General features: G+C 48.3%; 1 protein-coding gene across 4 annotated transcripts in view; it reads left to right on the forward strand.

The window, feature by feature from the left end:
- The window catches only part of LOC147105074 (polymeric immunoglobulin receptor-like), an 80,771-nt gene extending 53,787 nt beyond the window's left edge, over window positions 1–26,984 (forward strand). For 3 of the 4 annotated variants that reach the window (XM_086011138.1, XM_086011136.1, XM_086011139.1), the window contains 3 exons: window positions 6,807–6,913; window positions 14,698–14,753; window positions 26,275–26,984. In XM_086011138.1, the coding sequence (XP_085867264.1) occupies window positions 6,807–6,913; window positions 14,698–14,753; window positions 26,275–26,403 (292 nt within the window). In that variant the 3' untranslated portion in view covers window positions 26,404–26,984. Of the gene's footprint in view, window positions 1–6,806; window positions 6,914–13,565; window positions 13,619–14,697; window positions 14,754–26,274 lie in introns of all 4 variants that reach the window. The other variant, XM_086011137.1, reaches the window with a different exon arrangement.
- Window positions 26,985–27,405: the final 421 nt, after the last annotated feature.

Below are 27,405 nucleotides of genomic sequence, written 5' to 3' on the forward strand. Positions count from 1 at the left end.
TGAAATAGCTATTCAATTAGTCCCACTCCCCACCCCTGCTCTTTCTGTGTCGATTTGTATGTGGGTTCAATGACGAGACATTCATGAAAGAGAATGACTTTTTATCTAAAGTTTGTTCAACTAAGTTAACAGCATTACAGGAGACACCATCTTAGAGATCCATCTAAAGCGAAACTAAAACTAAACTGCTTGTCTCTCACATGCCCTCTGCTGGTCAGGCATAAGTAATCAAACAGGCAAATATGCTGGTAAGGCATCATAATCAAACAGGCAAATACCATCACTATTTGCTGGTATCATTACATCTCCCTTTCTTAAAACAAAAGTATTTTACTTTTAACTAACAACATCTTTTCTTTGTATTAATCTGCATTTTAACTGTAACACTTAATGAACTTACATTATCATTATCATTATCAAGGTTTTTTAACCTTGCTTTGTGTGTTCACATGAAATATGTAAATACACTAGAACTTGAAGAAAGAATAAGATAACATTACTTCCTTCTATAACAAGAGTCCTTAAATTTGCTCAATGAGTCTCTCAGGAGGCTTCACGTGTCTTGAGGATTTTCTGATTGATTGTCCTTGAATCTGAGTTGTTGCCTCCGATGATGGTTTCTCAGCTGTGTGATCAGGTTGTTCAACAGTATCAGTCTTTTGACTTGCTGTGGCTGGTCCCATGAGAAGATCTCGACGATTTCTTCGCAGAACAGCACCCTCATCTGTCTGAATGGTGTATGATCTTGGTTGAACTTCACTCAGGACGGTTCCCTTCTGAGTCCATATGTTTGTTTTGTCTTTGAACCTTACTTGGTCACCAGTGTGGAGTTCAGGTAGGTTTTGTGTTCCTCTGTCATAGTAGTACTTTTGCTTTTCTTTCTGTTGTTCTTTGAACTTCCTCACTTTCTCCCCCTCTTTTGTTTTCAGGAGGTTCTCCGGGATGGGTAGGTTTGACCTTAGCCGACGTCCCATAAGGAGTTGGGCTGGTGACATACCACACTCGAGCGGCGTTGTGCGGTATACAAGCATGCTTTGGTAGAAGTCAGTTCCACTGTCTTTTGCCTTGTACATCAGTCTTTTCACTGTCTGGACTGATTTTTCCACTAGTCCATTGGACTGTGGATAGTGAGGACTTGACGTTGTGTGGACAAAGTCCCACTCTTTGGCAAAGTGTCGGAAACTTGCATTGTAAAACTGGGGTCCGTTGTCTGTGAAGACCTCGCTTGCCACGCCATGTCTGGAGAATATGGCTTTCATACATGTTATCACAGCATCTGCAGTGGTGGTGTACAGTCTACAAACCTCTGGATACAGGGAGTAATAGTCTGTGACTACAAGATAGTCCTTCCCTTGACATACGAATAGGTCAGCGCCTACCTTCTGGTAAGGTCTGTCTGGCGCTGGGTGTGGCTTTAGTGGTTCTGCAGGATTGCTTGCTTGATATTTCAGGCATATTGTGCAGTTTGACACCTCATTTGTCACATCTTGGTTGATTCGTGGCCAGTACATCACCTCTCGTGCTCTTTTCTTACACTTTTCGATTCCCAGATGTCCTCCATGGATCCTTTTTAGCATCTCTTTTCTCAGACTCTTTGGGATAACTATTTTACTTCCTTTGTAGATGATGTCTTCGACCAGTGATAGTTCCGCCCTGCAGTTCCAGTACTCTGCCATGTCAGGTGAGCAGTCTTGCTTCATGTTGGGCCATCCATCCAAGATGCTTTTCCTCAGTCGTCTCATTGTTTCATCTTTGTTTGTCTCATTCTTTATGAGCTCCATTTTTGCATCTGCTATGGGCAGTGCACTTGTGATCATGTCCACGTAGGCGTTCACTTTTTCATCCATTTTGGTGTTTGCGGGCTCTCTTGGGTCAACAGCTCTGGACAACGTGTCTGCTGTATACATCAGCTTACCCGGTGTGTACGCAACATTTGGTGTATAGCGTTGCAGCCTGATCATCATTCTTTGTATTCTAAGCGGACAGCTATTTAGTGGCTTTTGGAACAATGCAATCAAGGGCTTATGGTCAGTCTCTACACTGATTGCTTGTCCTGACACAAACTGGTGAAATCTTTCACAGGCATATGTGATGCTGAGCAGCTCCTTTTCTATTTGAGCATATCGCGTCTCCGCGTCTGTCATTGAGCGCGATGCATATGCAATAGGTTGCCAGTAGTCATATTTTTGCAGAAGAACGGCACCGAGCCCACTCTGTGATGCATCTGATGATATCTTGATGGGTCTCGCTGGGTCATAAAACCTCAGAACTGGTTCCTCTGTGAGCAGTTTCTTTAGATCGCTCCATAACTTCTCATGCTCATGATTCCATTCCCATTCTATGTTCTTTTCAGTTAGTCTTCTCAGTGGCGCCATCTTTTCTGAGAGGTTGGATTTGAATTTACCCATGTAGTTGATCATTCCATTAAACTTCTGCACGTCCTTTTTGCATTGTGGCTTTGGCATATTCTCAATGGCGGACACCTTTCTGGGATCTGGTCTGGTGCCCTCACTGCTAAGGATATCTCGCACGAATGTCAGTTCTGTCACCCCGAGCTGGCATTTCTCTCTATTCAGCTTCAGGTTTGTTTTCCTTGTTGCTTCCAGCACTTTTTTCAGTCTCTCGTCATGCTCAGTTCTCGTGGTTCCCCATACTATGATGTCATCCATTGATGTATCAACTCCCTCCAGGTGCTCATAGATCATATGGATAGTTTTGTGATACACTTCAGGAGCTGAGGCAATGCCAAATGGTAACCTTAGGAATCTGTATCTGCCAAATGGACTGTTGAACTTGCACAGTTTTGAACTTGCTTCGTCCAGTTTCATCTGCCAAAATCCTGATGATGCACCTAACTTGCTGAAATACTTTGCATTTGCAAACTGTGACATGATTTCCTCACGTGTAGGAAGCTTGAAGTGCTCTCTCTTTATTGCTCTGTTTAGATCTCTTAGATCCAGGCAAATTCTGAGCTTTCCATTCTTTTTGTCCACAATGACGAGGGAACTCACCCACTCAGTTGGCTCATCTATCTTCTGAATCACGTTCAGGCTTTCCATCCTGTCCAACTCTGCCTTCAGTTGCTTTTGAAGAGCAAATGGAACTTTTCTGCATGGATGTATGACCGTTGGCATACTTTTATCTACTCTGATCGTGTGTTCTCCTGGAAGGCAGCCTAGACCCTGAAATAGGTCGTTGTACTCTTTCATGAGTTCATCATAGACTGTCTCTCCTTCGCTTTCCACAACGAGGACTCTCTTTACCAGGTTCAGTCTCTCACACGCTTTTAAACCTAGTATGGCCTGCACATCCTTCGGCACCACGATTAATGCTAGCGTGTGCTCTCTGTCCTTGTGTGTTACTTTGACAATGCATCTTCCTTTCACTGGTATATCAGTACCTGAGTATCCTGTCACTTTCACTTTTATTCCATGTATCTTTGGTCTGGGTCTAATTTTCTTAAAATCAGTCTTTGATATCACATTAACTTGTGCTCCAGTATCCAATTTAAATGGAATATGTTTGTCATTCACTTTTAGTGTCAACATCCAGTCTCTTTTTTCTTTTTTGTTTTCAGACACAACATCTACATAGAACTCCTCTATCTCGCTTTCATCTACTGTATGGACCTTGCTTTGTTGCGCTTGGTTCTTACAGCAACGGGCATAATGGTTGTTTTTGTTGCAACTATTGCATGTTTTACCATATGCTGGACACTTTTTTGGTGTATACTGTGTACCGCATCGACTACATGACTTTCGATTGTCCCTTTCATTTTTGTTCGCTGGCCACGCCTCTTTTTTCACATTGGCGCTCTTTTTGTTAAACGGTTTGTGTCCGTTCTTACTCACTGCATCCACATTGCAGCTACTGTCACTGAACAGCTCCTTTGCCTGCGACTTCACAGTCTCTGTAGCCCTACACAGTGCTATGGCTTTTCCCAGGTCTAGATTTTGCTCTCTTAGCAGTCTTTCCCTTAGACCATGATCTGGAATACCACACACCAGTCTGTCTTTTATCAGCGAGTCTGTCAGTCCCCCAAATTCACATGTTTTGCTTCGGTTTCTCAGTTCAGTCACATACTGATCAATAGCCTCACCCGTTTTCTGTACACATGTGAAAAATCTATGCCTCTCAAACGTCACGTTACGTTTAGGTATGCATTAGGCCTCAAACTGTTCCATTATTTTATCCAGCTTCATTTTGTCTCCATCAGCAGCAAATGTGAAGTTATTATAGACCTCCAGTGCTTCATCACCCATGACATGTAAGAACAGTGACGCTTTCATTTTATCACTTTTCTCGTCAGCTCCGATTGCTGATAAATACAACTCCAAACGTTGTTTGAACCTCCTCCAATTTTCAGCCACATTACCTGTCAACTGAAGCTTCACCGGTGGGAGATAAAGCCACACCCAGCGCCAGACAGACCTTACCAGAAGGTAGGCGCTGACCTATTTGTATGTCAAGGGAAGGACTATCTTGTAGTCACAGACTATTACTCCCTGTATCCAGAGGTTTGTAGACTGTACACCACCACTGCAGATGCTGTGATAACATGTATGAAAGCCATATTCTCCAGACATGGCGTGGCAAGCGAGGTCTTCACAGACAACGGACCCCAGTTTTACAATGCAAGTTTCCGACACTTTGCCAAAGAGTGGGACTTTGTCCACACAACGTCAAGTCCTCACTATCCACAGTCCAATGGACGAGTGGAAAAATCAGTCCAGACAGTGAAAAGACTGATGTACAAGGCAAAAGACAGTGGAACTGACTTCTACCAAAGCATGCTTGTATACCGCACAACGCCGCTCGAGTGTGGTATGTCACCAGCCCAACTCCTTATGGGACGTCGGCTAAGGTCAAACCTACCCATCCTGGAGAACCTCCTGAAAACAAAAGAGGGGGAGAAAGTGAGGAAGTTCAAAGAACAACAGAAAGAAAAGCAAAAGTACTACTATGACAGAGGAACACAAAACCTACCTGAACTCCACACTGGTGACCATGTAAGGTTCAAAGACAAAACAAACATATGGACTCAGAAGGGAACCGTCCTGAGTGAAGTCCAACCAAGATCATACACCATTCAGACAGATGAGGGTGCTGTTCTGCGAAGAAATCGTAGGGATCTTCTCATGGGACCAGCCACAGCAGGTCAAAAGACTGATACTGTTGAACAACCTGATCACACATCAGGTCAAAAGACTGATACTGTTGAACAACCTGATCACGCAGCTGAGAAACCATCATCTGAGGCAACAACTCAGATTCAAGGACAATCAATCAGAAAATCCTCAAGACACGTGAAGCCTCCTGAGAGACTCATTGAGCAAGTTTAAGGACTCTTGTTATAGAAGGAAGTAATGTTATCTTATTCTTTCTTCAAGTTCTAGGTATTTACGTATTTCATGTGAACACACAAAACAAGGTTAAAAAACCTTGATAATGATAATGATAATGTAAGTTCATTAAGTGTTACAGTTAAAATGTAGAGTAATACAAAGAAAACATGTTGTTAGATAAAAGTAAAATACTTTTGTTTTAAGAAAGGGAGATGTAATGATATCAGCAAATAGTGATGGTATTTGCCTGTTTGATTATCACGCCTTGCCAGCATATTTGCCTGTTTGATTATTTATGCCTGAGCAGCAGAGGGCATGTGAGAGAGGCAGTTGAGTTTAGTTTTAGTTTCGTTTTAGAGGGATCTCTAAGATGGTGTCTCCTGTAATGCTGTTAACTGAGTTGAACAAACTTTACATTAAAAGACATTGGCCTAGAAATTCAGTGCCCTTAGCGCCGATTTTGCGGCGCTAGAGGGCCTAGCGCTGCAATTGGCGCCGGCGCCTAAATTGCCTGGGGCCCTTCCGCCGCGGTAGACCGGTAGCGCTGCGCCGGCACCGATGACGTCATCGGTGTGCGCAGCGTCCCGGTTGCCATGCCGACGGGCCCCAGCGCCGAAATTCAGTTGCGGCCGCCTCGCCCGTGGCAGCCGCAACTAAGACTCTGGCAACAGAGTCCAACATGTTTTTGCGCCGGCGCATTAAAGGCCCCGCGGCGGCCGGCCGCTTTCCCGCCAGCCGCCTGGCCGCAGCTCCCTCCCCGGACTTCCCCCCCCCCCCCCCCGGAACAGAAGCAAGCCCGGCACTTGTCCAAGGTGCCGGGCTCATTTTTAAAAAGATTTTCGCGGGCCGCGGCCGGGTGCAGGCAGCTCCTCCTTAAGGGAAGGAGGAGGCCTGCACTTCCCGAACCTGCCGCACCGCAGCGGGCGCCGCAGCGCCGGAATAGCGCCGAAATTCAGCGCGTTGCGCCAGTTTTCAGGCGCAAACAGCTCTCAGCAGCGCCGGCAGCCGTTTGGGCGCAGAACTATTGAATTTTGGGCCCGACCAACGCGACTTAGCTCCGGCACTAACTTCCGGCGCTAAAGCCCTGGCTGCGCCAAAACTCAATTTCTAGGCCATTCTCTTTCATAAATGTCTCGTCATTGAACCCACATTAGAAATCAATACACCCGCTGCCTGGCAACCTGCTGGAAAAGCTTTCTTGTGAATATTAAGTGAGCATAGGATTGGAGTTATCCGTGATCCAACTGCAACTGAATTTGCCTGCTGACAGTCGCTATCAAGGCTTAAGCATGAATATTGGCCAGTGCCTGTGCGATTGTACTCTGCAAATATCAGCACTTTTCAGCAGTCCAGGCGAGATAAGGAAATAGTGACATTTTAAAAATTGCAGCTGTATTGTCGGGAGAATGTACATGAGCCTCCCTTTGGAGCGCTAAAGTTTCCACTCTTCTGTTTCCACAGCACCACAAACTTAACCATCCTTCTGGTACCTGTGCTCGGAGCTTTGGTTGTACTGCTCCTTCTTGCTATTATTTTTCTCAGAAGATGCAGAAAGCAGACAGCAGCTGGTAAGTTACATCATTTAGAAAATTCCACTTCCAAATGAAAGGACAACCTCTCTGCTTGCCAACTGAGCAAGCTGAAGAGCGAGGCCGGGAATCCCCTCAGAGCCGCTCGCTCCCGCTCCGGCCGGCCAGCCGGAACTTCGCGGCGGAATCCGAGGAAGCGGTGTTTCTGCCGCGCCTCCGGCAAAGCTGCGGCAGCAGAACGGGAGCGAGCAGCTCCGAGGAAATTCCCGGCCTAATTTACGGTTACAGATTTGATTCCAAGTATAACAGGATCTTGTAGGTTAAAGTACAAGTGCTACCCGTTTCTCCAACCTCTGTCACAGAGTACAAAATAAAATTTGATCAGTGCTGTCGTGGGGTTATTTTCTGGTCACTTAGACTGTCCCGATAGACTGCGGTGGTTTGATCAGATCAGTAAATTCCTGCATTCCTCGCTACTATAATTCTGCTGGTTTCGTAAGGGCCAATCTTCCTGGCCGCTGGTCAGTCGCAGGCTCCTGACTAGCCTAAATGGCCTGTGTCAGCCCCCGCACCAGCCACAGCCTAGTACCAGTGCTAGATGCAAAGAAAAGAAAGACAGAACTTGAATTTATACAGCACCGTTCACCTCAGAATGTCCCAAAGCGCTTTACAGCCAATGAAGTAAAGGTTATCTTATGAGGAAAGGTTGAGCAGGTTGGGCTATTCTCATTGGAGTTTAGAAGAATGAGAGGGGATCTTATTGAAACATATAAAATTCTGAAGGGGTTTGACAGGGTAGATGCAGAGAGGATGTTTCCCCTCGTGGGGGAATCTAGAACTAGGGAGCATAATTTCAGAATAAAGGGGCACCCATTTAAATTGGAAATGAGGAGGAATTTCTTCTCTCAGAGGGTCGGGAATCTTTGGAATTCTCTTCCCCGGAGAGCTGTGGAGGCTGGGTCATTGAATATATTGAAGGTGGAGATTGTTAGATCCGTGATTCTGAGAGTATGCTGTTTTTCAATAACCACACGGATGCTGTAACTTAACAATAAACAGGTATTTACTGGAGGAGGGTAGTCTCAAGACTGGGGGTACAGAGGCATGCGCAAGGCTTATATACAGGTGTGGTCCCTGCCGGTACTACAGTATACAGGAGCTGTAAAAGTAGTTCTGTCTTAAAGGTACATACACTACAATTCCTCCCCTTTTAGATTAGTAGTACCCCTAATATTCAAATAACAATTAACACTTTAACATGTACATTAAACAACAATAGTCCATTTATAGATTCAGTCTTTGGGGCGGCTTCCTGACCCTTTCGGGATAGCGCCTTTCCTGAGGTTCTTGTTCTTGGTGCAGAGGCGATTCTGACCCCTTTTCATCGGGTAGTACATCGGGTTCCACTGCTACTGGTTCTGAGGTAGATGCTACCGGTATGTCGGGTTCATCCCCAGGTAGTCGAGACATGGGGTTGACGCGTTCCTGTGACGCTAAGATCTGATCGACGTGGCGTCTCACAATGTTCTCCCCGACATCCAATGTGTACATTAATGGCCCCTGCCTTGTGCATATCGTTCCGGGTTTCCATTTCTCGGTTCGGTAGTCACAGGCCAAGACTGGTTGTCCGACATTGAAGCTCCTTGTCGGCTTCTCATTGATGTGCTGGAATTGTTTGTCCTCAACATTTCTTCGCACATTTGGTCTGAGCAAGTCCAGACGAGATCTCAACCTTCGGTTAAAGAACATCATGGCCGGGGTCTGGTTGGTAACTGCATGTGTCGCGTTTCGGTAGGCTAATAAGAAATTGTCCATCTTATGCTGTAGTGGAATTTCATCGTTGCACATGGCCTTTATCGCCTTCTTAAAGATTTGTACGAACCTCTCAGACAATCAATTTGTGGCTGGATGATACGGGGCGGATGTGTAATGCCTTACCCCATTCCTTCTCATAAATTTTCGAAACTCTTCAGACACAAACTGTGGTCCATTATCAGAGCAAATCTGCTCTGGCAAACCGTTTCTGGCAAATATGGTCCGTAGGACTGCAATCGTTATCTCTGCAGTGGTTGAGGACATTTTTATCACCTCAGGCCACTTCGAATGAGCATCCACTGCTATTAAGAACATTGAGTCCATGAATGGACCAGCAAAATCAATATGCACCCATTGCCATGGAGAGGAGGGCCACTCCCATGGGTGTAGAGGGGCATGTGGTGGTGCATTTTGGACCTTCTGGCATCCTGAACAGCTCTTAGTTAGGTCTTCGATTTGTTGATCGATTCCCGGCCACCACACATAAGCCCTAGCAAGGCTTTTCATTTTCACTCCCCCCAGATGACCTTCATGTAGCTCATTTAGCACTCTCTCCCTTAACTTGGGCGGAATCACCACTCTGGATCCACACATCACTGTCCCCTGGCATACTGACAGCTGTTCTCTTCTGGATGAGAATGCTGGCAACAGTGAGTCGCCATGTGTTGGCCATCCCCTCACCGTCAAATCATATACCCGAGACAGCGTCGGATCATTGCGGGTCTCCTTCTCTATATCCGCGTTCATTACTGGCAATCGTTCAATTATTGACGAATAAAATATCTCGATAGGGTCCACTGCTGGTGCTTCCTCCACAGTAGGCAGTGGCAGGCGGGATAGCCCATCAGCGTTCCCATGCTGTTTCGTGCCTTTATATTCTATTTCATATCGATTCGCCCCTAGAAACAGGGACCATCTTTGTAACCGTTGTGCAGTCATCACTGGAACGCCCTTCTTAGGATTAAAGATGGAGACAAGTGGTTGGTGGTCAGTCAGCAAGGTGAACTTCTGGCCATGCAGATAGTGGTTGAATTTTTTTACTCCCCATACTAGGCTGAGGGCCTCCCTGTCAATCTGGGCGTAGTTGCGCTCGGCTGAGGTTAGTGACCGAGACGCAAAGGCTACTGGCCTCTCCAACCCGTCTGGGAATTTGTGCGACAGCACCGCTCCAATACCATAGGGTGATGCATCACATGCCAAACGAATTGGTAGTGCTGGGTTGAAATGGGCCAACACCTCTTTTGATGTGATCAATTCTTTACACTTCTGGAAAGCTCGTCTACGTTCGTCATTCCACTTCCATGGTACCCCTGTTTGCAGTAGGGTGTTCAGTGAGTGTAATACCGTGGACAAATTTGGTAAGAACTTGTGGTAGTCGTTTACCAGCCTGAGGAACGACCTCAGTTGTGACACATTTTCCGGTGCTGGAGCCTTGACTACTGCCTCAATCTTTTCAGGGGACTTATGTAACCCCTCTTCATCGATGACGTGGCCACAATACGAGATCTGTTTCTGGAAAAACTCGCACTTGTGGCGATTAGCTCGTAGCCCATACTCCTTTAATCTGGTGAGCACCTTCTCCAAGTTGGCGAGGTGATCACTGTCATTTTCGCCCGTGACCAGGATGTTGTCCAAATAACACTGGGTCCCTGGAATCCCTTGCAAGACTTGATCCATTGCCCTTTGCCAGATAGCCGGAGCCGAGGCTACCCCGAACACCAGCCGGTTGTATTGGTAGAGACCCTTATGAGTGTTAATCGTAAGGTATTGTTTCGAAGCTTCTTCTACCTCCATTTGCAAGTACGCCTGGGCTTGATCAATTTTGCTGAAGCGTTTACCTCCAGATAGCGAGGCGAAAATATCCTCAATTCGTGGAAGCGGATATTGTACCGTGTGAAGGACTGGGTTCACTGTCACCTTAAAATCCCCACAGATGCGGACCTTCTTTGGTTCCCCAGGCGTATTACTCAATGACCTCTTTATTACAGGGACGATGGGTGTAGCCCACTCGCTCCAGTCCACTTTGGACAGTACTCCTGAACGTTCCAACCCTTCCAGCTCTGCTTCGACAGCTGGTCTGATTGCATAAGGCACTGGTCTGACCTTAAGAAACTTTGGGCTTGCATTTTCCTCTATTTTAATCATTGCTGTTATGCCTTTTAGTGTTCCGAGTCCCTCCTGGAACACTTCTTTTGCGTCAGTTAGCATTTTTGACAGTCGTCCAGGTGTGACGTCGTCATCCTTTTTGGCCTCAACCTTCAGTGCCTGTATGGAATGCCAATCTAATTGTATCTTCCGGATCCATTCATGTCCTAGCAGTGGTGGTCCTCCATCTGGCAATACATATATATCCATTTTAGGTATTTCCTGGCCTTTATATGTCACTTTCACCCTTATTTTTCCTTTGGGGTAGACTTTTTGCCCCGTATACGTCTTCAAGACAATCTCTGTAGCTTTCAAGGGTTTATGACTGTTAGGGCTGATCCTGTGTCCAATTCCATTTTCACTTGGATTCCGTCTATCTTGAGTGTAACCCAGATAGTCTGGTGATCCTCCATTTTGGTTACCTTATGTAGTTTCAGACAACCCAGCTCCTTGCTTCCGGAGTCTATGTCACTTTTCTGTTCGTCTGAACCACTGTCCATCACCTGATGTACCTTTTTGTACTTCTCCTGTGGAGATTTCTTACTGTTGGTTTTCTTCCCAGACCTGCAGACTCTTGCTATGTGTCCTGCTTTTCCACACTGTCTGCACACTTGGTCCTTGAACCAATAATCCTTCTGGTCATGTGTTGTTCTGCTGCAGCGATAGCACTTCCCTGTTCCATAGGACATTTCATTGGTGCCATATTCTTGCGGTCTCCGTTGTATCTCTGCAGCGCCCCTTGCGGCTGCTTCGTGTGATACTGCCATACTGAAAGCCTTGTCCAGCGTAAGATCCTTTTCTGATAGAAGCCGTTTCTGGGTTCCTTCACTTTGTAGCCCACACAGAAACTTGTCCCTTAACGTATCTGCTAGTCCCGCTCCAAACTGGCAGTGTTTCGATAGCTTGCGCAGTTCCGTTAGGTACTCAGCATTGCTTTCGTCTTTGTGTTGGTTCCTTTTATGGAACTTAAATCGTTCTGCTATCAGCAGCGGTGTGGGGTTTAAGTGGTCCTGTAGGATTTCTACTATGCTTTCAAAATTCTTGTTCACCGGCTTCTCTGGGGTTATTAGATTTCGCAGTATCCCATAAGTTTTTGCACCCATGGAATTTAACAAAACCAGTGCTTTCCTAGCATCTGGCACTTCATTCACCCTGCAGTACACCTCAATACGTTCCACATATGTCGCCCAATCTTCGACTTCATTGTCGAACATAGAGATACTGCCACTCTTCGGCATCCCTGGGTGTGATTTAACTGTCAAAAATGGCTTCTCCCGCGCTGCCCCTTCTTCTCCGCTGGCACAAAATGGCATCTCCCGCGCTTTCCTTCCTTCCCGCGCTCGCCCTTCTTCTCCGCTGCGGCTTCTAAAAATGGCGTCTCCCGCGCTCTTCCTTCTCCGCGGCTCAATGGCGTCTCCCGCGCTCTCCCTTCTTCTCCCCACGGACACTGTTCAGCCCTTGAGCCCTGGCTGTGCTCTGCGCGTTCTTTTTTTTTTTCTCGACGACGCTCGGTCCTGAACCCGGCTGTTGCTTTACCCTCTCTCTCTCCGGTTTGTTTTTTTTTTCTCTCGACGTGGCTCGGTTTTCAACCCCCGGCTGCGCCCTGTGCGCTTCACCCTCTGTCTTACCCCGTCAACGCTGCTCGGCTTTCTCTCCGCCGTCGGTCGGCTTCAGCCGCCACTGTCCGGGAAGGGTCTGCGCTGGACCTGTCGTCAGTCTCTTGCTGATCGTCGTGGCTGGGGAACCAAGCCCGGCTCTCCACAGCCTCCCCTGCGATGTTCACTCTCTGCCGGACGACTGGGCGGTTGCTCGTGGTCGACGCCCGTGTTCCTTTTTTTTTTTACACCGCCCTCCCGGAGCGAATCCTCGAAGGGAAATGCAGAGTTGCAGGTAGATTCGAATCAACACTCGTCGCCACTGTTAGATCCGTGATTCTGAGAGTATGCTGTTTTTCAATAACCACACGGATGCTGTAACTTAACAATAAACAGGTATTTACTGGAGGAGGGTAGTCTCAAGACTGGGGGTACAGAGGCATGCGCAAGGCATATATACAGGTGTGGTCACTGCCGGTACTACAGTATACAGGAGCTGTAAAAGTAGTTCTGTCTTAAAGGTACATACACTACAGAGATAGACAGATTTTTGAATGATAAGGGAGTCAAGGGTTATGGGGAGATGGCAGGGAAGTGGAGTTGAGGCCAAGATCAGATCAGCCATGATCTTATTGAATGGCGGAGCAGGCTCAAGGGGCCAAATGACCTACTCCTGCTCCTACGTCTTATGTCTTATGAGGTACTTTTGCACTGTCATAAATGTAGGAAACGTGACAACAAGTGCCCACAAACAGAACATGATGATGACCAGATTATCTGTTTTTTAGTGAAGTTGGTTCAGGGATAAATATTGGTCAGGGCGCTGGGGAGAATTTGCTTGCTTGCCTTCAACATAGTGCCACGGGACCTTTTACGTCCACCTGAGAGAGCAGGTGGGACCTCGGTTTAACGTCTCATCCGAAAGACGGCACCTCCGACGGTGCAGCACTCCCTCAGCACTGCACTGGAGTGTCAGCCCAGATCTTTGTGCTCCAGTCTCTGGAGTGGGACGATGAACCCACAACCTTCTGATTCAGAAGTTGTTGCCAACTGAGCCACAGCTGACACCTGCAGGAATATCTGGGGCAGCAGTAGTCAAGCTAAACAATGAATAAGAATATGCCTTGACCCTACAGATTTCAATAAAGCCATAGAAAGAGAACAACATACAATGCAGCACATACAAGAAGTAAGTGTGCAAAGAGCCAATGGCGATCCAAGCGGACCAGGGCGGAAAGTTAAGCTTGATGTATTTGAATCAATGTTTAATCATCGTAGACTATGTTTCAATTTTTTATTAACTAAATGAGTAAACCACTACCAAGAATTCAAATGCAATTTTACTAGATATGGGGTTCCAGATGAAGTCATTTCAGATAATTGGCAGAAACTTTTCAATTGGTTTCAGTGGAATGAATGTCGAGCAGACTGTTTAAAAGACAGGCGATCTGCTCCGGCAGATTATCACCCAATGCAGTGAAGACAAAAATTTACCCCGATATGTTTAAAATAAACCCTTCTCAATTGCCCTTCTCAGGGGCAACTACGGACGGGCAATAAATGCTGGCCTTGCCAGCGACGCCCTCATCCCATGAACGAATATAAAAATAAATGGGTTAATGCCTCTTATTAAAATAGCAGATAGAGGAGCGACATATGATTGCTCTGAGTGCTTGTCTAATATTACAAATATTGCAAAGAGTCATTTCTGGACTTATATATCCGATTCTATTTGCTCACTTTGACCTCTGATATAAGGATGTTACTTTTTAGTAAACTTTAGCAGCACGGTGGCATAGTGGTTAGCACTGTTGCCTCACAGCGCCAGGTACCCGGTTTCAAATCCGGCCTCGCGTGACTGTCTCTGTGGAGTTTGCACATTCTCCCTGTGTTTGCGTGGGTTTCCTCCGGGTGCTCCGGTTTCCTCCCACAGTCCAAAGATGTGCGGGTTAGGTTGATTGGCCATGATAAAAATTGGCCCTTAGTGTTAGGGGGGATTAAATATGTGGGGTTACGGGGGGATGGGGCTTGGGTGGGATGGCTGTCGGTGTAGGGACCGGGTGCTAGGGTTTGGATGATCAGCCATGATCTTGTTGAATGGCGGAGCAGGCTCGAATGGCCTACTCCTGCTCCTATCTTCTATGTTTCTCTGATGCAAAAGCACACTGTAGATCAGTATTCATTAAGCTAGGTACAACAATGGATGCACAATATTAATTTTTAACTTTATAGTAATGTCTCTGTAATCTATATCTGTATCATTCTTAGGTGAGAAAGGATTAACACACACAGAGGAAGAATCTAACCCAGTTTACAATGCTATGGTAAGAATTTCACACGGCAACACATCTAATGTCAGATATTTAACAGGAAGCGCCTACCTATGCTCCTTTCAATTGTCAGTTTGTCTACTGTCAGAAAACTGAATAAGCCAATTATCTCTGTACTTAGTTTAAAATCAGTTCATGGAATCATAGAATAGTACAGCACAGAAGGAGGCCATTCGGCCCATTGAGTGCACCGGCTCTTTCGAAGAGCAGTCCAGTCAAGCGAGAGTCTACCCACCGCCCCTTGACAGTCAATGGCATTACCATCACCAAATCCCCCACCATCAACATCCTGGGGGTCACCATTGACCAGAAACTTAACTGGACCCGCCACATAAATAATGTGGCAACAAGAGCAGGTCAGAGGCTAGGTATTCTGCGGCGAGTGTCTCACCTCCTGACTCCCCAAAGCCTTTCTACCATCTACAAGGCACAAGTCAGGAGTGTGATGGAATACTCTTCACTTGCCTGGATGAGTGCAGCTCCAACAGCACTCAAGAAGCTCAACACCATCCAGGACAAAGCAGCCCGCTTGATTGGCAGCCCATCCACCACCTTAAACATTCACTCCCTCCACCACCGGAGTACTGTGGCTGCAGCGTGTACCATCTACAAGATGCACTGCAGCAACTTGCCAAGGCTTCTTCGGCAGCACCTCCCAAACCCGTGACCTTTTCCACCTAGAAGGACAAGGGCAGCAGGCGTATGGGAACACCACCGCCTCCATGTTCCCCTCCAAGTCACACGTCGTCCTGACTTAGAAGTATATCGCCAATCCTTCATCGTCGCTGGGTCAAAATCCTGGGACTCCCTACCTAACAGCACTGTGGGAGCACGTTCACCACACGGACTGCAGCAGTTCAAGAAGGAGGCTCACCAACACCTTCTCAAGGGCAATTAGGGATGGGCAATAAATGCTGGCCTTGCCAGCGACGCCTACATTCCATAAAAACAAATTTTTAAAAAGTTAGTCCCACTCCCCTGCTCTTTCCCCATATCTCTGCAATTTTTTTCTCCTTCAAGTATTTATCCAATTGCCTTTTGAAGGCTACTAGTGAATCTGTTTCCGCCGCCCTCAGGCAGTGCATTCCAAATCCTAACCACTCGTTGCATAACAAAGCTTTTCCTCGTGTCGCCTCTGGTTCAAATCAAAACTTTTTTTTTAAAACAAGGAACTGAAACTTGCATTTGGATGGAGTGATTGGCTTGGACTTTTATTACCTAGTTTTAGTTTGTACAAGCCCAGATTTTCCCATCAGTGTTACAGTAATGTTCCTCTTAATGCAGAGGCTAAAATAAAAACAATCTCACTGTTTGTCTCTTAAAACTCAAGAGAAAGAAATGCTACACTTTCAAATGGGTCAATCATTTGTCTGTGCAGATTAAAACTAAGTGATTGAAAGCCACCTTTTAATTTTGAATTCATGTTAAAGTTCTGACATTTCCCTCCGTTGAATGGACCTATTCATAATTAAATCAATAATCGCAATGGAAAGCGGAACATGAGCAGCCAGCTGTTTGGTAAGAAAAGCCTTTAGTGAGTACTATTGCTGCCCTCCAGTGACTCAGTAAGTAAATACACTCCCTGGAGTGGTTAAGTCACATTGACCAAGAATCCAGTTTGTGGTTAGGGAACAGCTGCAACAGCTTGTATTTATACGGCGCCTTTAACAGCGCTTCACAGGAGTGTCATAATACAAAATTTGATACCAAACTGCATAAGGAGATATTAGGGCAGATGATCAAAAGCTTGGCAGGTTTTAAGGAGGAAAGAGAGCTAGCGAGGCGGAGATGTTTAGGGAGGCCTTTAGAAGAAAGGTGATGTGCATGCACACGGAGATGATAGGTGCAATGGCAAAGGTGCCCAAGAGTCTCTTGGCAATGGTAAGGAGCGTGGAGGAGTCCACCACCAAAATTGCACAGAGCTCTGAGCACACCATGGAGCCCATCATTTCTAGTCTGCAAAGGATGGTAGACTCCCAGAGAGACCGTGACAACCCAGACCTGATGGGCGATCTGGCAGCTTCCATTGCAGCACAGGCAGAAGTGACGCAACGCCTTAGTGCTGTAATGCAGTCTATGCTTGGTGGCGTCCAATCTCAGACTGTTCTCATGCAGTCTCAGCTAGATGCCACACAAGCTCTGACTGCTGCCATCATGGCTGGGTCTACCACCGTCGACCGGGGCTTTCACGGTGTCGCAGCAGGCCAGTAATCTGTGCTACAACAAATTGCTAGGGATGCTGAGGTGCTGCCCTCGGGGAGTGGCCGTGGGTCAGTGGAGCAGGAAGCTGCTGTCCTCTCTCAGGATGACAGCATTCCTGCTCCCACCACTGGCACTCCGCCATTGTCCTTGTCACTGCCCGTCATCCAGCCAGCCTAGACTGCTGCTGCCCATGCTGAGGTGGTGCATGTGATGAAATATTCCATTCATCACTGCCTGTGACTGTGGTCAGTTTCAGTTTCATTTCCCTTCCCCCAGTTCCGTTTCCTCACCATTGTATTGTATATTGGAATGTGTTGTGTGTAGGGCTCCGCCCATACCTGGCCCCTATGTAAGCAAGCTCAGTCTGGCCTCATATCCAGTACTGCAGCCCTCCGGATGGAAGATACCTCTCTCCATTACGTGTTACCTTCTAAGTTAATAAAAGCCTTGTTTTGTTTCGCTAACATCGAGTCTCGGAATAATTGAGGCATATCAATTTTATTAACTTATTTTTCAACACAATGGATCAACTCCTGAAACCCGAACGTTTGGATTTGGATCAGCACGCTCCGGACACATCAGCATGCTTCGGACACTGGTTTATGTGTATGGAATTCTTCCTGGACAATTCCGCAGCCGTCAAAGACGCTACGGACGCTGCGAGTATGAAACTCGGAATTCTGCGGAATTGGGTAAGCCACCGGGTTTACCCCCTCATCCAAGACGCCGACACATACCTGGCCGCCTGCAACATCTTAAAGGCACATTACCAGCAGCCTACGAATGAGGTGTATGCTAGGCATCTGCTCGCTACTCGCGCACAGCAACCTGGGGAATCGGTGGAGGAGTTCCTAGGCACCCTGAAAATGCTTGGCAAAGACTGCAAGTGCCGAGATGTAAAAGCCGCAGTGCACACTGACGAGCTTGTTTGCGATGCCTTTATCACAGGCCTCAGCTCCACTTACATCCGGCAAAGACTGCTGGAAAAAACGGGACTGGACCTGAAACAGGCTGCGGACACCGCGCGATCCCTGGATGTGGCCCAGAGAAACTCGGACGCCTACTCTTCAGCCCACGCCGTCCACGCCGCCACGTGTGCACCAAGGGCACCGCCATCTTGGAAGGCATCTTCCCCGCCCGGCAGCCCGACACCGTCGGGGCCCCGCTCTCCCCCCAGAAGCCCTACGACAGCCGCGACGCGTCGGGGACCCAACTGCTACTTCTGCGGGCAGCCAAAGCACACCAGAAACCTGTGCCCGGCGAAAGGCACCACCTGCTTTAAGTGCGGTAAGAAGGGGCACTTCGGGAAGGTGTGCAGAGGGAACCCCGCCGGAAAACCAACCGCCGGAAAACCCGCCACCGCCGCGTGCGCGCCGTGGGAGCGGCCATCTTGGACGCCATCTTGCCCGACCTCGTGGGGTCCGCCATCTTATGAGCAGACAGCGTGGACGCCATCTTGTCTCGATCAGGGCCCTACAGTGGCATCGGTCACAGTGGACCAGACCAGGCTGCACCCGCTATCCAAATCAATGGTGGACATCGAGGTAAACGGGTGCAGGGTTAAATGTTTAATTGACAGTGGAAGCACGGAGAGTTTTATCCACCCTGAACTGGCACAACAACTCTCCCTAAAGGTGGTCCCTACTCAGGGTACCATCTCTATGGCTGATAAAACCCAGACATCGACCATTCTGGGTTACTGCACGGTACAATTGTCCGTTAACGGAACTGTATATGATAATTTTAAAGTATTAATCATGAAGAATCTATGTGCGAGCGTGATCTTGGGCCTGGATTTCCAGTGCAACCACCAAAGCATCACGCTCAAGTACGGTGGGTCCCAGCCGCCCCTCACAGTGTGCGGTCTGGCTACCCTGAAGGTAAAGCCGCCTTCGCTATTCGCGAACCTTACCCCTAACTGCCGGCCAATAGCGACCAAAAGCAGGAGGTACAGCTGGGAGGACAGGCGGTTTATCGCGACCGAGGTAGACAGGCTCCTGAAAGAGCGCATTATTGAACGCAGCAACAGCCCGTGGCGCGCCCAAGTGGTAGTGGTAAGGGGTAGCGAGAAGAAACGGATGGTGATCGACTATAGCCAAACGATCAACAGGTACACCCAACTAGACGCCTACCCGCTACCCCGCATATCAGAAATGGTGAACCAAATCGCCCAATACTGGGTGTTCTCCACCATCGACCTTAAGTCAGCGTACCACCAGCTCCCTATCAGACCAGAGGACCGCCCGTACACCGCCTTCAAGGCGAACGGACGCCTCTACCAATTCCTCAGAGTCCCCTTTGGGGTGACGAATGGGGTCTCGGTCTTCCAGAGGGAGATGGACCGCATGGTCGATGACCACCACTTGCAGGCAACCTTCCCCTACCTCGACAACGTCACCATCTGCGGTCACAACCAGCAGGATCACGACTCGAACCTCGAGAGGTTCCTGGAAACCGCACAAAAACTCAACCTCACCTACAACGAGGACAAGTGCGTTTTCAACACCACGCGCCTCTGCATACTAGGCAGCGTGGTGGAGAATGGGGAAATCGGACCAGACCCCGACCGATTGCACCCCCTACGGGAGCTGCCCCTGCCCAACACTCCCAAAGCCCTGAAAAGGTGCCTGGGGTTATTTTCTTATTATTCCCAATGGGTCCCCAACTACTCCGACAAAGCCCGCCCCCTCTTGAAAGCATCCTCTTTTCCGCTCTCTGCTGAGGCCCACGCCGCCTTCAAAAGCATTAAGCAGGATATTGAGCGGGCCACGCTACAGGCAGTGGACGAGAACACTCCATTTCAAGTGGAAAGTGATGCGTCTGACTTCGCCTTGGCGGCCACCCTCAACCAGGCGGGGCAGCCCGTAGCTTTCTTCTCGAGGACCCTCCAAGGGCCCGAGATCAGACACTCCTCCGTGGAAAAGGAGGCCCAAGCCATCGTGGAGGCAGTGCGCCACTGGCGCCACTACCTAGCCGGCAAACGCTTCACCCTACTTACCGACCAGCGGTCGGTAGCGTTTATGTTCAATAATAAAGAGGGGGAAGATTAAAAATGATAAGATTCTTAGGTGGCGGATCGAGCTCTCCACCTTCGAGTATGACATCATTTACCAGCCAGGGGCCCTTAACGAATCCCCTGACGCCCTCTCACGAGGGACGTGTGCCAGCGCCACCGGGGATCGGCTACAGACCCTCCACAACGACCTCTGCCACCCAGGGGTCACGCGGCTGTTCCACTTCATAAAGTCCCGTAACTTACCCTACTCGATTGAGGAAGTTCGGTCTCTGACCAGGAACTGCCGCACTTGCGCTGAGTGCAAGCCTCGGTTCTACCGCCCAGATAGAGCCCACTTAATCAAAGCTACACGGCCCTTTGAGCGGCTCAGCTTAGATTTCAAGGGCCCCCTCCCGTCCGTCGACCACAATGTTTACTTCCTGAACATTGTGGACGAATACTCCCGGTTCCCATTCGCCTTCCCCTGCCCAGACATGACCAGCGCCACGGTCATTAAATGCCTCAACAGCCTGTTCTGCCTGTTCGGTATGCCGAGCTACATCCATACGGATCGGGGGGCGTCCTTCATGAGTGAAGAGCTACGCCAGTACATGCTGTCCAGGGGATCGCCACGAGCCGTACCACCAGCTACAACCCCCGGGGTAACGGCCAAGTGGAGCGAGAGAACGGGACAGTATGGAAAGCAGTCACTCTAGCTCTAAGGACCAAGGGCCTCCCTATCTCCCGCTGGCAGGAAGTCCTCTCGGATGTGCTCCATTCGATACGGTCGCTATTGTGTACTGCCACTAATGCCACGCCTCATGAACGAATGTTTGTCTTTCCCCGGAAATCCACCTCAGGCGTATCCATGCCGTCATGGCTCTCCACCCCAGGTCCGATATTCGTGCGAAGGCATGTGAGGGGCCACAAGACGGACCCTCTCGTGGAGCCAGTGTACCTACTCCACGCCAACCCCCAATACGCATATGTCCGGCACGCCGACGGAAGGGAGGACACCGTGTCCATAAAAGACGTCGCCCCAGCCGGTAACGACAACAACCACGGTGATAGCAGCGACAACGATCGCAGCAACTCTTACCCACCCACTACTCTTTCATCACCCCCGGAAGAACATCGACCAACGGCACCCCCACCAACTACCCCTTCAACAACCCTGGCGGCACCCCCGGCAGAGACCCAGGAGGCTACCGGGGACACCCAGCCGACACCCGCGGCACCGCAACAGCCACGTCGGTCGCAGAGGACTATCAAACCCCCGAACAGACTAAATCTATAGAAGGGGTGAATGTGATGAAATATTCCATTCATCACTGCCTGTGACTGTGGTCGGTTTCAGTTTCATTTCCCTTCCCCCAGTTCCGTTTCCTCACCATTGTATTGTATATTGGAATGTGTTGTGTGTAGGGCTCCGCCCATACCTGGCCCCTATGTAAGCAAGCTCAGTCTGGCCTCATATCCAGTACTGCAGCCCTCCGGATGGAAGATACCTCTCTCCACTACGTGTTACCTTCTAAGTTAATAAAAGCCTCGTTTTGTTTCGCTAACATCGAGTCTCGGAATTATTGAGGCACATCAGTGCAATCTACAGCCGGGCCTTCCAGGCCCAGAGCTGGTCAAGGGCATCCTGCAAGGCCATCTGAAGTCTCCCGCACAGACACTCAGCAGCCTTCCACCAGCCGTGCTGCAGCCACTGGGCCAACACTTCGTAGTGTAACAGCTTCAGCGGCACTTCCCTCTACTCGCCGCCCGAGGGCGGTTTTTGAGGCCTCGGTGCACTGCTGCCGTGCCTTCTGGGCCCCTCTCCTCACCTGTTTCTCGAGTAATTGTTCTCATCAGAGTAAATTAGGCTAGTTAATAAAGCTAGCTCAGTCCAGTCCCTGTTTTGTCCCTCTTTTGGTAGGACCAATCAAAAACAAACAAATAAACTGTAACTAACAGAACCCCACATAAACGTTAATAAATCAAATCAGAATTTGGTTATCCAAATTAATTATGCACTCCAGTCCCCGCGGCACCCACCGGTCACGGAAGTCCTCGAGCGTGCCGGCGGACACCGCGTGCTCCATCTCCAGTGTCCCTGTTTTGTCTCTGTGCCTCTGGCCTCACCTGTGTGTTGTTAAAGTATTTGTCTCCTGCCTCATTTGAATAATTGTCACGTGACCACTCTGGCCTGTATTTAAGCTTCCTGTTTCCTGTCATCTTTGCTCAGTCCTGGATTCGCCTGCCTGCAAGTAACAGCTCTTGCTGTGTCTCTGGCGTTCTCGAGTTTCTCTGTGTTTTCGAGTCTCAACTGAATCGCTTTTCGAGTGTGTACCATGTCTCTGTGTTTTCGAGTCTCAAGTGAATCTCCTTTCAAGTGTTACCCTGTTTCTATGTTCTTGAGTCTCAAGGAAGCATCTTTCGAGTTCTACCCGGTCTCGAGTCCTTGGATAGGTTTCCTGCGCTTGGGTCCTCTACCGAAACCCTAGCAAAACGGCCCCGTGAATGCACGGCCCCGTGACAGTAGGACCGAGCAAAGATGACAGGAAACAGGAAGCTTAAATACAGGCCAGAGTGGTCACGTGACAATTATTCAAATGAGACAGGAGACAAATACTTTAACAACACACAGGTGAGGCCAGAGGCACAGAGACAAAACAGGGACTGGACCAAGCTAGCTTTATTAACTAGCCTAATTTACCCTGATGAGAACAATTACTCGAGAAACAGGTGAGGAGAGGGGCCCAGAAGGCACGGCAGCAGTGCACCGAAGCCTCAAAAACCGCCCTCAGGTGGCGAGCAGAGGGAAGTGCCGCTGAAGCCGTTACACGTAGGAGCACTAGAGTAGGCAAAGGCACGAGAGGCACTAAGGGATTGCACATGGGTGAATAGTTAATATTGTTGTTGTAAATGTGTGTTCACTGATTATTGATAACTTTATTAATTCAGTTTGGATTATTTTGTGGTGTCTCTCATTTCAGCTTTGCGCTGTGATGTGGCCTGCGACAGGGATGGAATGATGGGGATGTGCTGAGCAACGGGGATCTGGGGTTTAATTTATTGGAACCGCAGTCTGATGAGGTGGTCACAGACCGTCCTTCCGGAAGGCCGATTGAGTGGCTGCCTCCTCCCTCGCTCCTGCTCCTCCTCCTCCCCCTCTCCCTCTTCCTCCTCCTGAGGTGGTCCCACAATCCCTGGTGGCAAGGGCTGGGCCCTCATAATGGCCAAGCTGTGGGGCATGCAGCAGATCACCACAAAATGGGACACATGCTCAGCTGAGTACTGGAGGGCTCCTCCCGAGTGGTCAAGACAGCGGAACCGTTGCATGAACACCCCGATGATCTGCTCAATGATGTTCCTGGTGGTGGCATGGCTCTCATTATATGAGCGCTGAGCAGTAGTGTTGGGGTTGTGGAGGGGAATCATGAGCCAGGTGGAGAGCAGATAACCCTTGTCTCCAACCAGCCAGCCGCAAGCTTGATGTGGTGTTTAGAAGAGTGCTGGCACACCGGTCAGGCGCAGGATGAAGGCATTGTGGCTGCTGCCAGGAGAGTGGGCATTGACGGTGAGGATTCACTGTGTGTGGTCGCACACCAACTGCACATTAAGTGAGTGGTAGCCTTTGCAGTTATGGAAGATCTCAGGATTGTTAGTGGTGCCCGCAAAGCCACGTGGGTGCAGTCAATGGCACCCTGCACCAGGGGAAAGCTCGCTATCCTGGAAAAGCCACATGCATGTTCATCCTACTTCTCTCTGGTGATAGCAAAGGAAATTTAGTCCCTTTTCCTACTGTAGAGAGCCTCTGTGACCTCCCGGATGCAGCAATGGATGGCGAATTGCGAGATGTTAGCTGCATCTCCTGTTGCAGACGGGAAGGATCCACTGGCGAAGAAATTGAGTTGACTGCCAGTGAGAGAGCCATAGTCGCCCTGATCTGAGGCTGGAGGTCTGGTTGCAGGAGATGGCAGAGTTCTGTGACCACCTCCTTGCTGAAGCAGAGCCTTCTAATACACTGCTCCTCGCTAATTGGAGGTAGGAGAAGTGCTCTCGGAATTCCCTCAAAGGGTAAGGCCTCCTGTTGAGAGCCCTCATGACCCTTCTCCTCCCTCGGCCACACATTCCAATCTTGCACGCTGCCTCCGTCCCCTCCGCCGTAGATCCTGGAGGGCGAGGTCAACTGCCAGTATATCCCCCATTAATGTAACCAAGTGTAGCACTTTGATATGTTGTGAGAATAAATTTAACTAATTTTTAGTAGCCACAACACTCCTGATACTAAACAACCTTTAAATGACTGAATTACATAGAAGATAGGAGCAGGAGTAGGCCATTTGGCCCCTCGAGATCAATGAGATCATGGCTGATCATCCAAATTCAGTACCCTGTCCCTGCCTTCTCCCCATATCCCTTGATCCCTTTAGCCTTAAGAAATATATCCAACTCCTTCTTGAATATATTTAATGAACTGGCCTCCACCGCCCTCTGTGGCAGAGAATTCCACAGGTTCACCACTCTCTGGGTGAAGAAATTGCACAATGTCAAACTGACAAGGAAGCAGTGAATCAGCACTAACCTGAGAGCTGTAATTCATTACTCATGATCCTTTTAAGTAGCGTCCCTGGAGCCGGCATCCACCTGCTTGACGCCTCCTCTCCCTGTCCCTGTCGGGGTGAGGCGCTAAGGTAGGGGGCGACAATGAATTTTGCAGATCGGGTGCCCAGTGAGCGTTACGCTCACTGACGTCATGATCTGCCTGGCGCTGAGGTTCCCGGCAGTAACTTGTAGCCAGGCGCCGACTGGAGGTACCAACCAACTGAATTTTTCCCCCTTAGTCTCTGCCGAAGCCTACAAGGAGACTAATGTGCCAATCTTCGAGGTGCTTCTGCCCCTTTAGCTCCCCAGCTGCCTCTTCTGATGCTGCAGCTGGCAGGAGAATCCTGGCCTGTGTGTTGAATTTCTTATCTTTGTAGTATCATTTTAAGCACTAGAGCTTAATTTTCATCGGGCTTTTGGTGCAAGATAGGTGGTGCTATCCCATACAACTCCCAATCCGAACCTCCCTGTTTGGTGCCTCCTGGCATCCCTGATGGCTCGCTCCTGCCTCTTCCCCATTCATTCTTTTCCACCTTCTCTGTGACTGTGTTCCAGGCTCCCTGCCCCCCCCCCCTATCTTGTTGCTTCCTGGGGCTTGAGCTGAGGGCTCATAACCTAGAATTAGAACTTACATGTTAACATAACAAAACAGAACTCACCAGTTCTCCACTCCCAAAGCAAGATCATTGCTACAGTTGTTAGAAGGTTGAACCCCAACTGGATTCCAGGTCTCCTGGGAGGTGAGAGGACAAGAAACATACAGAAAGAGACAAACATTGAGTCGACTTCAGCAGCTGATACCCCTGCTTGCATCTGCTCATAAATTGAGTTCAAGGCTTGTGAGGGACCCCGAGCTTGACCAGGCCCAAGCTTTCAACCTACTTGAACTTTCAGTTTTTGGTGTGGAGGTGTAATGGCTGCCTTCTGTGTTTGTTGTATAATGTGATTCTTGGATCCAACCGATCCCTACTATCCATGCAACTGATAGTACCAAGTGGTTAGCATGGATCAATTGGAAAGCAGGTTGAAATGCTACATTCATATATTTATACAGAAACAAAAATGATTATTAAAAAATTCTCATGGGCATGATGAAAAGTTAAGCAACGCCTCGATTTCAAAATTCTCATCCTTGTTTTCAAATCCCTCCATGGCCTCGACCCTCCCTATCTCTGTAATCTCCTCCAAACCCCCCGCCACCCCCCCGAGGTATCTGCGCTCCTCTAATTCTGCCCTCTTGGGCATCCCTGATTATAATCACTCATCCTTTGGTGGCCGTGCCTTCTGTTGCCTGGGCCCTAAGCTCTGGAATTCCCTGCCTTAACCTCTCCGCCTCGCTACCTCTCCTTCCTCCTTCCTCCTTCAAGATGCTCCTTAAAACCTACCTCTTTGACCAAGCTTTTGGTCACCTGCCCTAATTTCTCCTTATGTGGCTCAGTGTCAAACTTTTTGTCTTATAACGCTCCTGTGAAGCGCCTTGGGACGTTTTATTATGTTGAAGGCGCTATATAAATACAAGTTGTTGTTGTTGTTGTATGGGTACACCCTTCATCTAATTTATTCCAGCTTCTTAATTAACTTATGTAAAAAAGTAAAACAAAAGAAAATGCAACTTTTTTATAATGGAATCCTTTATCAACCACAATTGCTAAATTTTCTTCTAATTTACATCAACCGATGCGCTATTGTGTGACGAGAATAATTTACCAACACTTTTTTTTAAAGTCTTTCAGGGATGATGGACAAGGTTTCACACCTGACATGGCAAGACGCAAATCCATCATTCAGACACATGAAGACATCCCCGCTTATATTTATGAGGAGGCCCACCATGAGCACAAGGAGGCTTTCTAGTTGGAGAGCACGGCCGGTGTTTCTGAAGCAGTTCCATGCTCTACACTTGCATTTCAATCATAATGCATCTGTCAACTGATACTTGCTAACTTCATAAGGACAGTCTGAAGCTCCATTTTAATCAGTGCCTCCATTCCAGCAGACAGCTTCAATCCTACAGCCTGGGCAGTATTTGAAGAAATACAGCCCAGAGATTACTGTCGGTGTAACAGGCGAATACTCAACGCTTTTTGTATTGCAATCCGCTCTCTGCTGTTTCAGCAGACGTGGTAAATCTCAAAATAAATGGGCTAATGTCTCAATGTCACATGGATGAGTTGTCTGTTCATCCCCTGATATCGCTGACAATAATTTTTAGTTTTACAAGGTAAATTGCCGCCAACTGCCTTTTATAAGGTTTTTTTCCTAACACCATTGCAACGCAAGATGCTTTTGACAGACTTATCGGGTCATTGATTATGTTTATTATGTCGAGTGATCACACATCAAATTAATTGCACATCCTCGTGTACAATGGCAACAGGAGACCGAGGTTCAATCTGTACAGCAATATTTTTGCTAATAAACTTTTACCTACACAATGGAAGTTCTGATATTTGATAGCAATCTTTCGGTGGATGTTTGTCTATACAGAGGTGATGAATGCCACCCGTGGCTCAGTGGGTAGCACTCTCGCCTCTGATTCAGAAGGTTGTGGGTTCAAGTCCCACTCCAGAGACTTGAGCACAAAAATCCAGGCTGACACTCCAGTGCAGTGCTGAGGGAGTGCGGTGCCGTCTTTCGGATGAGGCTTTAAACCGAGGCCCCGTCTCAGGTGGATGTAAAAGATTCACACGGCACTATTTCGAAGAAGAGCAGGGGAGTTGGTCTCCTGGCCAATATTTATCCCTCAATCAACATCACAAAAGAAAAACAGATTACCTGGTCTAATTCACATTGCTGTTTGTGGGAACTTGCTGTGCGCAAATTGGCTGCTGCATTTCCTACATTACAACAGTGACT

This window comes from Somniosus microcephalus, chromosome 18 (genome assembly GCF_052327205.1).
Source record: "Somniosus microcephalus isolate GS21.2 chromosome 18, FLI_Smic_1.0, whole genome shotgun sequence".
NCBI classification, from domain to species: Eukaryota; Metazoa; Chordata; class Chondrichthyes; order Squaliformes; family Somniosidae; genus Somniosus; species Somniosus microcephalus.